The 13874-nt window shown below is 47.2% G+C and overlaps 1 protein-coding gene across 1 annotated transcript in view; it reads left to right on the top strand.

Annotated features, from left to right (window-relative positions):
* LOC115098133 (AP-1 complex subunit mu-1-like) overlaps positions 1-13874 on the top strand; it is a 237217-nt gene that overhangs the window by 188376 nt on the left and 34967 nt on the right. Inside the window, 1 exon segment of the mRNA XM_029614489.1 lies at positions 1845-1920. Within this exon segment, the coding sequence (XP_029470349.1) occupies positions 1845-1920 (76 nt within the window).

The raw sequence follows: 13874 nt of genomic DNA, 5'->3' as shown, positions 1-13874 counted from the left end.
TTTTGGATTTCCTCGCGGGATCCAACTTCAGACCCCTGCGGGGCCTGTCTCTTCGTTCTCTAACCTTGAAGATGGTGTTCCTATTGGCGGTGTGTTCAGCACGCCGCGTCTCAGAGCTACAAGCACTGTCCTGCCGGGATCCCTTTCTGAGAATCACTCCAGAGGCTATCCATCTCCTCATGGTTCCCTCCTTTTTACCTAAAGTGGTCTCGCAATTTCACCTTAATCAAACTATATCCTTGCCTACCACGGCGGGTTTGAAGAAATCTGAAGAAGGGCGTTTGCTACGCCATCTCGACATAGGCAGACTGCTGCCCAGATATCTGGAAATGACACAAGAAGTACGAAAGACAGACCATCTGTTCGTCCTGTACAGCGGGAAACGACAAGGGGAAGCGGCCTCTCGGCCCACCATCGCCCGCTGGATTAAAGAAGTTATCAGAGCAGCTTACGTGGAGGCCGGGAAGTCTCCGCCTCTACAAGTCAAGGCTCATTCTACCAGAGCACAAGCGGCATCTTGGGCAGAATCCAGGATGCTGTCGCCTGCAGAAATCTGTAAAGCGGCGACGTGGTCCTCCCTCCATACCTTCTCCAGGTTCTACCGTCTGGATGTCCAGGCCGGGGAGGACTCAGCATTTGCGAGGGCAGTACTACATGGTCCTCAGGCAGCCTCCCGCCCAGGCTGGGAGTAAAGCTTTTGTACATCCCATTCGTTCTGAGTCCATCTGGGTACACGCCAGGAAATGTTGAGATTACTTACCTGATAATCTCCTTTTCCTTAGTGTAGACAGATGGACTCAGCATCCCGCCCAGCTGCCTGTGTACATGGGTTTCACCTATTCAAGGTAAGCCATGTCATATGTTCCATAAGAGCGTACACTCTACCAGGTGTCAACGCCTTCCGGTTGGGAATGCTGGCGGTCTCCAGCTACTATCAATCGGTCAGGGGAATCCTGTTTCACTTTTCACTGAGCGTCAGTACACACATCCATAACAGCTTTTGCAAGGAAGATTACTAAGTTGCTACGCTTCCTGTGGGGGTATATATACACCCGTGCTGACGTCAGATCCGTCTCCAACTGCTAGCACGCGGATACTATACCCATTCGTTCTGAGTCCATCTGTCTACACTAAGGAAAAGGAGATTATCAGGTAAGTAATCTCAACATTACCTGATAATTTCCTTTCCTCTAAGGAAGGCAGGCCAATCCAAAACCCACCCTTGGCTACTTGCTTTTAGTTTGTCCTTTATATGTGGACGATGAAGAGTATTATTTCTGTTAATTCATTTGAAGGACATAACCAGTCCCTAAGATAGCTGATGTGAACCTTTTTTGCTGAGTGTTTCCCAGTTGGTTTGAAGCATGAGCGGTTAATAGTCATGTTTAAGTATAATCAGTTTGTGCACAGTTTGGCTTTTCTAGAGATACTGTCAGGCTGATGTTGGAGCAGGGCTATATGTCAGCAAGTCAGCTTTACTTAGTCTCTATCTGCTAGAGGAAAGGAAATTATCAGTTTAAGTAGTAATTTCTCTTTGAAGAAGGTGTATAACTGTCCCGTCCCCGTCCCCCCCCCCCGAAAAAAAATTAAGTGTCCTATCACCCAGATTCCTACAATTATGTAATAGTGTTTATCAGCTTCATAACATATTCAGAAAGGAGCATATCTTTGGCTTGCTGTTATTTGGAAAAGTGCCTTTAATGAGGAAAGGGACAGATTTCCGGAATATTTTTGTCTCTTCATAAAATGCCAGTGTGGGTGGGTCATACAGTCCCTGAAGCCAATAGTCTTCACTGAGAGCCTATATAAAGTGACACTAATCTGTATAAATATTTTTTTTTAAGGTTCGTTACTTGAAGATCATTGAGAAGAGTGGTTATCAGGCCTTACCTTGGGTGCGATATATCACACAGAATGGAGGTAAGAAATAGATAGCCCATAGGAAGTGATCATGGTTACATGGAATAGACTTAGTTTTTGGGTACTTGCCAGGTTCTTATGGCCTGGATTGGCCACTGTTGGAAACAGGATGCTGGGCTTGATGGACCCTTGGTCTGACCCAGTATGGCATTTTCTTATGTTCTTATGTTTTCATCATCTGAAGGCATCTGCTTGCTTCTAATACTGCAGGAGATCTTTCTCGGTTCAATAAGGTCTTCCATTTAGCAAAATTACTAACGGATATGTTTTTGTCTACTGTGATTATGAATACATTATCATCAGGACTGGTGCAAGGGTATTAGTCGCCCTAGCAGAACATTACACCCTTCCTCTCCCCTCCCCATAAAGCATGACCTTCAAATTGCAGTCTTCTGAGGTAAAAATATCACAACATATCTATTATTTACATGCTTTACTGTGGTGTCAACCAGAAGACTCTACAAAAAAAAGATACTTGGAACCCATATAGAATAGGCCTGAAGTAATGCATGTTGGGAGTGGGCTTGGCCCTCAGTCATCAGTAAACTAAATTATAGATTACAATATAGTAAGCCTCCCATATCAAAACAGCAATAACTGTCAGCATTCAAACAGTAAAACCCTATTTATGAAAAGGCAATTCTGCAGATATTACATCAGGCCCTAAAATAAAACCTCCTATTAGATCAAGCCAGGCTGCTATAGATCCCTACACAGAAACCAGTTATGTTATACATGCAGAACATAGACAGACCCTCGCCAAATGCAGAATGAAGAGACCATAAAATATTAATAGAAATATGCAGACAAAAAATGAACTGGAAACCATAACAAGCCAAATTCTGTATACAATGCAATAATGAAAAGACAGAAACATTACCTTCCCTGTACGTACCCGGATCAGTCCAGACTCTGGGTTGTGCATCCTGCTCAGCAGATGGAGACAGACTAGAACTGAAAAGGCATCCCATAATAGGATAGAACCTTCCCTGCTCCTTTCAGTATTTGTCTGTCTCCCAGCAGATGCATAAATTACACAAATCTTAGAGAGCCAAAATGTATATATAAAACATACAAAGTTTATTGAAAATCCCACCCATATATACCTATATAGACATTAAAACTAAGCTAGCACACTCACTCATTCATATCCACAAATTAAAAAATATGTCTTTTTGAGATAACAATGTACATCTGTACTTTTTTGTATCTCAAAAAGACATATTTTTTAATTTGTGGATATGAATGAGTGAGTGTGCTAGCTTAGTTTTAATGTCTATATAGGTATATATGGGTGGGATTTTCAATAAACTTTGTATGTTTTATATATACATTTTGGCTCTCTAAGATTTGTGTAATTTATGACAAGACTATAGAGAGTTGTATTTATATACCCTTTGTGTAAACTCCCAGCAGATGCAGGCAGCTGAACCCCTGGTTTCCCTTCTCATCTCCTTATCTTTTCTCTGTGGGGGTTTTTCTTTACGGATCAAGCAAGTATTTATTTGAAAGTTTTCTGGCTTTTTAGTAGGAGACAGTTCTATCTCCTCGCTCTGCTGGAGGTCCAGGGGGGCTGTGCCCCTTGAAATTACTTCAGCCTGGACTTCCTTTCCTGGTGACCTTTGGAGTGAAACTGGTGGTCCAGTCCCTTCCCCTTCACTAGCTGAACCACTTGGGCTTGGCATTTCTGCATTTATTTTTGATTTAAAAAAAAAAAAAAAAAATTCAAAGTTAAAAGCAGAAAGAAGAGAGGTATTACTTGATTCAAGTCTTGCCCTTTTTTATTTCAGTAATGTGGTCAGCTCCAGCAAGCAAGCAAGTTCAGTCTCTGCCTCTGCTTGTTTTTCAGTACAGCTCCTAACGGCTTAGCTACATTGTAACTTTCTTTTCAGCTGATGCCTCTCGATTCAATGTACCGTCTTTTCCAGCATATAAGACGACTTTTTAACCCCTGAAAATCTTCTCAGAAGTCGGGGGTCGTCTTATACGCCGGGTATCTTCTTATAGGGCAGCGCTTCTCACCGGTGTGTCGCCAAGCACCGGCAGGTGTGTCGCATGCTCCCGGTCTCTCCCGCTGCTCTTCTTTCCCTGCTGCCGTTGCCTCTGGGCTGTCAGCACGTTCAAGCCCAGCGGGAACGGCAGCGGTGCAAAAAAAAAAAAAAGCTGTGGCATCCGCGGCTGGCCTTTTCTTCTTCCCGCCCCCCCCCCCCGACCCGGAACAGGAAGTGATATGCGGTGCGCGGGAAGGAGAAAGAGCCGTGCCGCATGAAAAAATGGCAGTGGCGACAGCAGCATCGGCCCCCGAGCAATCGAAGCAGCTGATAATAGGGAAAGGAGACAGCAGCGTGAGCCTCCCGCGGCCGATGGGATTCTTCTTTCTTGGCCTGCGGGGGCTGGAGGAGGAGGCTGCAGCAGCTACCATTTGTGCTCGGGGGGTGGGGGAGGGGAGAGGAAGTGAGAGAGAGAAGCAGCCAGCCAGCCTGTGTGTAAGTGAGAGAATGCATTTGATTGAGAGCATGTGTGTGATTGAGAGAAACTGGTCAGAGAGCTCATGTGTGTGTATATGTGAGAGACAATGAAAGTGACTGCTCAGAGAGATGACTGATGTGTATGTGAGTGTGAGAGAGAAAAAGCATGGAAGTGAGAAATCTGGGTATGTGAGAGAGCATGGGAGTAAGAAGCCTGATTGTGTGAGAGAGCATGGGAGTGGGAGGGCTGTGTGTGTGTGCGTGCATGAGAGAGAGACTGGTTGATAAGGTGACGGTGTGTGTGAGAGAGAGACTGGTGTGTGTGAATGTGAGAGAGAGAATGTGATTCAGGGAATGAGAAGCCTGTGCATGTGGAGAGCGAGCAAGGAAATGAGAGAGAGACTGGTGTGTGTGTGTGAGACAGAGAAAGTGATTATGAGAGTGAGAAGCCCGTATATGTATGGTAAGCAGAACACGGGAGTGGGAAGCCTGTGTGTGTGTATGGCATGAGAGAAACTGTTCAGGAAGGTGTCTGGTGTGTGTGTCAAAGACTGTTTGGGAAATGATTGGTGTGGAGAGACAGAAACTGGTCATGGGGACATGACTGGTATGGTGTGTGTGAGAGAGACATGGGCCCTAAGGAAGAGGAAGAGGGCTAGGAGAGCTGCTGGAGGGGGTAAGTAAAGGTGGCTTTTTAAGTTTATTTTTCTTGATTGACTGCCATTTTAATTATTTAATATTATGTGATGTCTGCTTTTTTGAAATATTTTATTGGTGTTTGGAGAATGTTTAATAGTTTTTATGAGTTTTTAATTGTTGGATGTTGTTCTGTTCATAGCTGTTTTGAAACATTTATTCTGCTTATTAGTATAGTTTTACAATTATTTCTGTGTGGGGATCTCTAGCTGCTTGCTAGTTCTGTTTTCCTAATAAGAGGTGTATTGGTTTTTAGGGCCTGATATACGGTATTTGTAGTGTTGCCCTTTCATAGATAGGGTTGCTCCTGTTTGAGTGTAAAATTATTTATCCCAGGACAAGCAGGATGCTAGTCCTCACATATGGGTGACGTCATCCACGGAGCCCTTAAGCGGGAAAAACTTCTGGCAAGTTTCTAGAAGCTTTTAACTGGCTGCCTGAGGCTACTGAGCATGCCCGGCATGCCATGATATTCCCTGCCACAGGGGTCTCACTCCAGTCTTCTTTTTTCCGCGCTGCTATCCGCATCGCGGCTTCCAGGAGCCCTGTGAGTTACCTCACAACGACAAACTTTAAATTACAAATTTTTACCCCTTTCGGGTCTTACTCGGTTTGTCACCGGCTGGTGACAAACATCACATAATTTTTTGTGAAAAAGGAATCCGGAATCATCGACGGATGTCGACGGAAAAAACTTCCGGATTCAAAAAATGTCCGGCCTGCAACCGGACTATGTCAATCACGGACCCGCACGTCGACTGCGTCCGCTGCCTGGGAGGAGACCATGACATCGCCTCCTGTGCCCAGTGTCAAGAAATGACGGTGAAGGGTAGGAAACTTTGCCAGGAAAAAATGGCCCAGATTTTTCAAATCCGGCCATCGCCGTCGCCCTCGTCATCGACAAAATCTTCACCGGTAGGTTTATCGAAGAAGATACTTCTCAAGACGAGAATTCCAGAGGGTTCAGGAGACGCTTCATCGCCAACACCGTCAGTGGCATCGTCAAAATCCGTGTCTGAGGTTCGTACAAAGCACAAACACCGCAGACATCATTCCATCCCTCCGTTACCACCGCCGGAGGAACCGGTATCTAAGCAGCGGAAATTGTCATCGACCTCCGCAGCACCGACAGAGGAATCGATTCCATCGACTTCCGTGACAGATTTAACGGCGTTAATTAAGAAAATTGTCACCGATGCCCTCAAGGAAAACATGCCGGCGACATCGCCGATGCCGACCCTAGGGCCGATGCCGACTTCTCAGTCGATGCCGGCCATCGGGCCGATGCCGATGACTCAATCGATGCCGACTATCGAGTCGATGCCCTCCTCGATATCGATGCCACTGCCGGTGCCATCGTCGATATCGATGCCACTGCCGGTGCCATCATCGATCTCGATGCCGAGGACGACTGCAGCATCTCCGCTAACAGCACTTTCTGTGCCGATGGATGCGGCCAGCTGCTCTTCAGCGATACCTGCTACTCCGATGATCTCTGCAGCTTCATCATCGATACAGCTGTCAGATCCATCGATGGAATCGGTGTCCGCAATGGCCCCTAGGCCTATCTCCTCCTTGATTCCCATTTCTATGTTCTCCTTCCTGACTACAGCACTGCCTACTGCTGCACAGGTAGCACCTCGGTACACCCTAGCCCCGTCCAGAACTCCAGGACAAGGGAAAAAGGCATCAGGGAAATCTAAACATACATCCCTGCAGGCTACAGAAGTTTCTTCTGACAGAAGACTGCATGCACTGCTAACAAAAAGATACCAGGATCTATTAGCTTCCTTGCCTGCACAGCCTGAGGGACAGAGTGATACCAGTGAGGGTGAGCCGGACACTCAAGATCCTCTACAAGAACCATCTGGGATGGCACCATCTGCAAAGCTAGACCATCGTTCACACCAGGTCCCAACAGATTCATGGTCTGATACACAGTCAGAGCACTCTTCGGAGGATTTTTTATCTGAAGGTACTCCGCCTCAGGCCAAGAAGCAATCCCCTCCTGAGGATTTATCCTTTGCTTCCTTCGTGCAGGAAATGTCAGAATCCATCCCCTTTCAACTTCAAGCAGAGAAGGATGAAAGGCAGCAGACACTGGAGATACTACAGTTTGTAGATCCCCCAAAGCATAACTTGGCTATCCCAGTGCATGAAGTGCTGCTGCAACTTCAGCAAAGGATTTGGGAGCACCCGTGTACAACACCTGGAGTAAATCGTAGAGTGGACTCTACATATTTAGTCCAAGCAGCCCCAGGGTTCGAGAAACCACAACTGCCACACAACTCATTAGTTGTAGAATCTGCGCAGAAAAAGTCACGCAGATCTAGGACGCACGCCTCTATCCCTCCAGGGAAAGATAATAGATTCCTGGACCTGATGGGGCGGAAAATTTACCAGGGAGCGATGCTAAATGGCAAAATTGCTGCGTACCAACTATATATGACGCAGCATCAAAGAAATCTGTGGAAGCAGATAGAGGAATTTCTCCCATCTCTCCCCCAACAACACCAAGAGGCAGCACAACAGATTGTGCAGAAGGGACTGGATGCGGGCAAACATGAGGTGCGAGCGGCGTATGATGCCTTTGAGACTTCCTCCAGAACGGCAGCATCTGGTATCAGTGCCCGTAGATGGGCCTGGTTGAAGGCTTCGGACTTGCGTCCAGAAATCCAGGATAAGCTGGTAGACTTGCCTTGCCAAGGTGACAACTTGTTTGGAACAAAGGTACAAGATGCCGTGGCACAGCTTAGAGAGCACTCTGAAACTTTAAAGCAGCTCTCCACTTTGTCCCATGATCCTGCAACTCATCCTGCCCGCAAGCCTCCGCGTAGGGATACAAGACGACCTTTCTACAGGCCGAGGAGATATTACCCTCAGGCTTCTAGACCACGCTCTACAAGGCCTCAACAACGGCCTCAACAAAGACAGCAGAGAGCGGCAAGACCTCAGCCTCCGCCCCAAACTGCTTCCACCTCTGGCTTTTGAAAGCAGTACCAGAGAACGGAGCCAACCAAACCCCTTTCCACAGTTACCAGTAGGGGGAAGGATTTCCCAATTTTACAACGAATGGGAAACATCACCACAGATCAATGGGTCTTATCCATAGTCCAACAAGGTTACCATCTGGACTTCACAACTTCCCCGCAGGAGTTTCCTCCACAAAACTCCTATCTCGAACACATTCCTCAATTACAAATGGAATTATCTACTCTTCTGAAAGCAAAGGCTGTGGAACACGTGCCACACTCCCAGAAGGGAAGAGGATTCTATTCCCGATATTTCCTCATTCCAAAGAAAACAGGAGGACTTCGTCCCATTCTAGATCTCAGAAATCTCAACAAATTTCTAAGGAAAGAAAAATTCAGGATGGTATCATTAGGCACCATGCTTCCTCTCATACAAAGGGGGGATTGGCTTTGTTCTCTGGATCTTCAAGATGCTTATACTCATATACCTATATTCCCACCTCATCGCAAGTACCTAAGATTCAAGGTGGGACACCAGCATTTTCAATACAGAGTCCTACCATTCGGCCTTGCCTCAGCTCCCAGAGTATTCACAAAATGTCTAGCAGTAATAGCAGGACATTTACACAAACAAGGTGTTCATGTCTTCCCTTACCTAGACGATTGGCTAATAAAAAGCCAGTCGCATCAAGGAGCACTAACGTCTCTCCGTTACACAATACAGTTGCTTCACAGGTTGGGTTTTCTAATAAACTATCAAAAATCCCACCTTCAGCCGTCTCATCTGCTACAGTACATAGGAGCAGAACTAGACACAAACCTTGCACAAGCTTTTCTTCCAGAAGATCGTGCTCAAACACTGTCCCGGTTGGCGTACTCCATGTCCATACAACCGCAAGCAACAGCTCATCAGTTTCTAATCTTACTAGGCCACATGGCGTCAACGGTTCACGTCACTCCTATGGCAAGACTTGCCATGCGACTAACCCAATGGACTCTTCGATCACAATGGATCCAAGCCATTCAACCACTTCACTCTCGCATCCAAGTAACCCACCAGCTGCGCTCATCGCTACGATGGTGGACACTCAAGGACAATTTGCGCAAGGGCCTGCCCTTCCAAAAACCGATCCCTCAGATAACATTAACTACAGATGCATCCACCTTGGGATGGGGAGCTCATGTGAACTCTTTCCAAACGCAAGGGACTTGGACAAACTCGAGGCCACTTACCAAATCAATTTTCTGGAACTTCGAGCTATACGTTATGCGCTGCATGCGTTCAAGGACTGCCTTTCACACAAGACTGTGCTAATCCAAACAGACAATACTGTAGCCATGTGGTACATCAACAAACAGGGAGGTACGGGCTCGTATCTCCTTTGTCAGGAAGCGGCACAAATTTGGGACTGGGCCTTGAACCACTCAATGTTCCTACAGGCCACTTATCTAGCAGGGATTCACAATGTACTAGCAGACCGACTCAGTCGCCAGTTCCAACCACACGAATGGTCTCTAAATCCCTCTGTTGCGACCAACATATTCCAACGTTGGGGACAACCAACAATAGACCTCTTTGCATCGCATCTGAACCACAAGGTGGACAGCTTCTGTTCTCGACACAACCAGAAGCACCAACCAGCCAAGGACGCCTTTGCTCGCCCTTGGAACTCAGGCCTACTGTATGCATATCCTCCAATACCGCTTATCACCAAGACGCTGGTGAAGCTACAACAGGACAAGGGGTCCATGATTCTCATAGCCCCATATTGGCCTCGACAAGTATGGTTTCCCACACTGCTAGACCTGTCAATCAAGGATCCAATACGCCTGGGAGTAGCTCCCACTCTCATCACTCAGGATCAGGGCCGGTTGCGCCATCCCAACCTTCAATCCCTATCCTTGACAGCATGGATGTTGAAAGCTTGATCTTACAATCACTTAACCTCTCAACTAATGTTTCTCAGGTGCTTATAGCTTCCCGCAAACCTTCCACAAGAAGGAATTATTCTTTCAAGTGGGAAACGATTTACTTCCTGGTGCAAGCAAAACAATACAGATCCTTTCACTTGCCCCACAGCTACTCTGCTAGATTATCTGTACTATCTTTCAGACTCTGGTCTTCAGACATCGTCAATCAGAGTACATTTAGGTGCAATCTCAGCTTATCATAACAAGATAGGAGATGCACCAGTTTCAACACAACCTCTCGTCAGTAGATTCATGAGAGGTCTAACTCAACTTAAACCACCAATTCGGCCCCCAGCTGCGCAATGGGACCTGAATCTGGTCTTAACAGGATTAATGCGTTCTCCCTTCGAACCCATAGATACCTGTGAACTTAAATTTCTCACATGGAAAACTATTTTCCTCATAGCCATTACATCAGCTAGGAGGGTTAGTGAATTACAAGCACTTGTCACATATGAACCTTATACAAAGTTTCTCCATGACAGAGTGGTTCTCCGAACACATCCAAAATTCCTTCCCAAGGTAGTTACGGAATTCCACTTAAATCAAACTATAGTTCTACCCACATTCTTTCCAAAGCCTCACTCTCATCAAGGCGAAAGAGCTTTACACACTTTGGACTGTAAACGTGCATTGTCCTATTACTTGAATCGCACTACGTCCCTCAGAAAATCCAATCAGCTTTTCGTCTCTTATGACCCAAATAAGCCAGGTAAAAGCAGTGGGAAAGCATACTCTATCCAATTGGTTAGCAGACTGCATACAATTTTGCTATACAAAAGCAGGCCTTCCTCTCCAAGGGCGAGTAAAGGCACATTCAGTAAGAGCAATGTCAACTTCAGTAGCGCATTTTCGTTCAGTACCAATCATTGACATTTGTAAAGCAGCAACATGGACTTCTCTCCACACCTTTGCAGCTCACTACTGTTTAGACAAGGAAGGACGACAGGATTCAGCCTATGGACAATCTGTCTTAAAGAACTTGTTTCCAGTTTAATCCCAACTCCTTCTACAACCAACCTGCTGTGAACTTCGGCTGCATCATTTCCTCAACAAAGCATCACTGCTACCTGCACGGACAATGACTCAGCCTCTAGCTTGCTAATCACCCATATGTGAGGACTAGCATCCTGCTTGTCCTGGGATAAAGCAAAATTGCTTACCTTGTAATAGGTGTTATCCCAGGACAGCAGGATGTAGTCCTCACGGAACCCACCCGCCACCCCGCGGAGTTGGGCCTCAGACTTATTATTTAATTTTGCTTACGCTTATTGCTACATACAAGACTGGAGTGAGACCCCTGTGGCAGGGAATATCATGGCATGCCGGGCATGCTCAGTAGCCTCAGGCAGCCAGTTAAAAGCTTCTAGAAACTTGCCAGAAGTTTTTCCCGCTTAAGGGCTCCGTGGATGACGTCACCCATATGTGAGGACTACATCCTGCTGTCCTGGGATAACACCTATTACAAGGTAAGCAATTTTGCTTTTTTTTCTTAAAAATGTGTATAAAAAGGGGGGGGTGTCGTCTTATACGCTGGAAAATATGGTACTGTCTGTGCAGAGCCTGTCACAAGGCTCTCCGAACAGGCTTGTGCTCTGGCTGTATACTCGGCTGAGAGAGTCCCTCCTCAGCGCCTTTAACTTCATAGTCCCGTGTTCGTGCTCCCCAAAGCGCAGCCAAGTCGTTCCCGACCCGAAAAACGGTGGGAACAGCAGCCATCTTAGATCAGTCATCACTTCATGAAATGTAGCTGCACGGAGGAGGTGAGTCAGATTCTTTACATCTCCCTCCAGATTTGAGTCGTCCTCATTCTCCTCATGGGGTACTTGAGCTTCCTCCTCCCCCTCCCTCCCTCCTCCTCCCAGGAAGTCTAAGCCTGGTTTTTCTACAGAATTTGTGCTTCTTATGCACAAATCCTATCTCACTAGTCTGCAGGAAGAGGAAGATCCCCCTTCTGGACATCCTCCACTTGAGGCCCCGTGTTTTCATTCTCCGCAGCCTAGGGAGCCAGAGGGCCAGGAGTCTGTTCCGGTTAGTGAGGTCCCCGGGGTCCCTCCATCCCCAGATGAGCCGCAGCCTTCTTTGGTTCCTGATTCTGATCCAAATCCTGACCCTCTGCTCTCCGCTCCTCCTTTAGAGGGAGACGACCCACGAGTTCTACACATTTTTCAAAGGGAAGAGCTGGAACCTCTTATTCCCTTTGTTCTGCAAGAATTGGGAATAGAAGTTCCTCCAGAGGACACTGTCATGGCTGCTATGCCTCCTAACGCAGACCCTCTCCTGGCGGGATTTAGGGCTCCTGCATGTATGTTTCCATTCCATCCCATGCATAAGCTTATGCTTCTTCGGGAATGGGAGTCCCCAGAGGCTGGACTCAGAGTGGGCAGGGCTATGGATAAGCTCTATCCCCTACCTGAGGATTGCTTGGATATGCTTAAGATGCACAAGGTGGATTCTTCTATTTTTGCTGTTACCAAGCATACCACTGTCCCGGTGGTGGGTGCTATGGCCTTAAAAGATGTTCAGGACCGTAAGTTGGAATTTTATTTAAAACGCATCTTTGAAGTCCTTCTTTCCTTCACACACTTGTTTTCGAGGACAGCGTCGATATAGTACCAGGGCTCGCGGTTCCTTTACTAGGGGTAATGTGTCCAGAGCCTTTCCTTGGTCTCATTCCTTTCGAGGCAGTCAGCCCTTCCAAACCAGTAGCCAGCTTCACTCGGCCCCAAAGTCCACTCCACAATGAAATAAGGAAGGCCCATTCCTCCGTTCTAAACTTAGGTGGTCGACTGTCTCTGTTTCTCGAGGAATGGGTCAAGATTACAACGGATCAGTGGGTTCTAGAGGTAATCGAAAAAGGCTACTCGTTAGATTTTGCTCGGGACCTTCAGGATCTTCACCTGGTTTCCCCCTGCAGCCCTCGAAAGAGGCTGGCTGTGGTCCAGACCCTAAAAAGACTACTGGAACTGGAAGCCATAGTCCCAGTCCCAATGGAAGAACAAGGGTTGGGCCAGTATTCCATTTACTTTGTGGTTCCAAAAAAGGAAGGCTCCTTTCGTCCAATCTTGGATCTCAAACGGGTCAACAGGGCTCTCAAGATTCCTCATTTTCGTATGGAAACACTAAGGGTGGTGGTACGCTCAGGGGAATTTCTGGCCTCTCTCGACTTTACGGAGGCCTACTTCCACATTCCAATTCGCCAAGAGCATCAGCGGTTCCTCCGATTCGAGATCCTGGATCATCATTTCCAGTTCAGAGTGCTCCCCTTCGGCCTTCCCACAGCTCCGCGAACTTTCACCAAGGTCATGGTGGTGGTGGCGGCCTCCCTCCGTCGGAACGACATACTGGTCCGTCCTTACCTAGATGATTGGCTTATCCGGGCTAAGTCGGAGTCTCTTTGCAAGCTGGCGGTCAGCAAGGTCATGACTTGCCTCACCTCTCTCGGCTGGATAATCAACTTCCACAAGAGCAAACTCCAGCCCTCTCAGACCCTGGAATTCCTGGGAGCACGTTTCGACACTCGAGTCAGCAAGGTGTTCCTTTCGGACGCACGAGCGCTCAAACTCCGGAACAAAGTGCTAACCTTGATCTCTCTTCCTCTGCCTATGGCCTGGGACTACCTACAGGTCCTTGGTTCTATGGCCTCCACTATCGATCTGGTCCCATGGGCTTTTGTGCATATGCGTCTGTTACAGAAAGCTTTGCTATCCCGCTGGAAACCAGTTTCGGACCCTTCTGCCGCTCCCCGAATCTATCGTCACAGAACTGCAGTGGTGGCTCTCGCCTGCTCACCTTTTGAAGGGAGTGTCCCTCCAAACCCCGAAGTGGATTGTTGTCACAACAGACG

The sequence above is a fragment of the Rhinatrema bivittatum genome, chromosome 8 (assembly GCF_901001135.1).
Source record: "Rhinatrema bivittatum chromosome 8, aRhiBiv1.1, whole genome shotgun sequence".
In the NCBI taxonomy this organism is placed as follows: domain Eukaryota; kingdom Metazoa; phylum Chordata; class Amphibia; order Gymnophiona; family Rhinatrematidae; genus Rhinatrema; species Rhinatrema bivittatum.
This window is presented reverse-complemented; position numbering and strand designations above follow the sequence as displayed.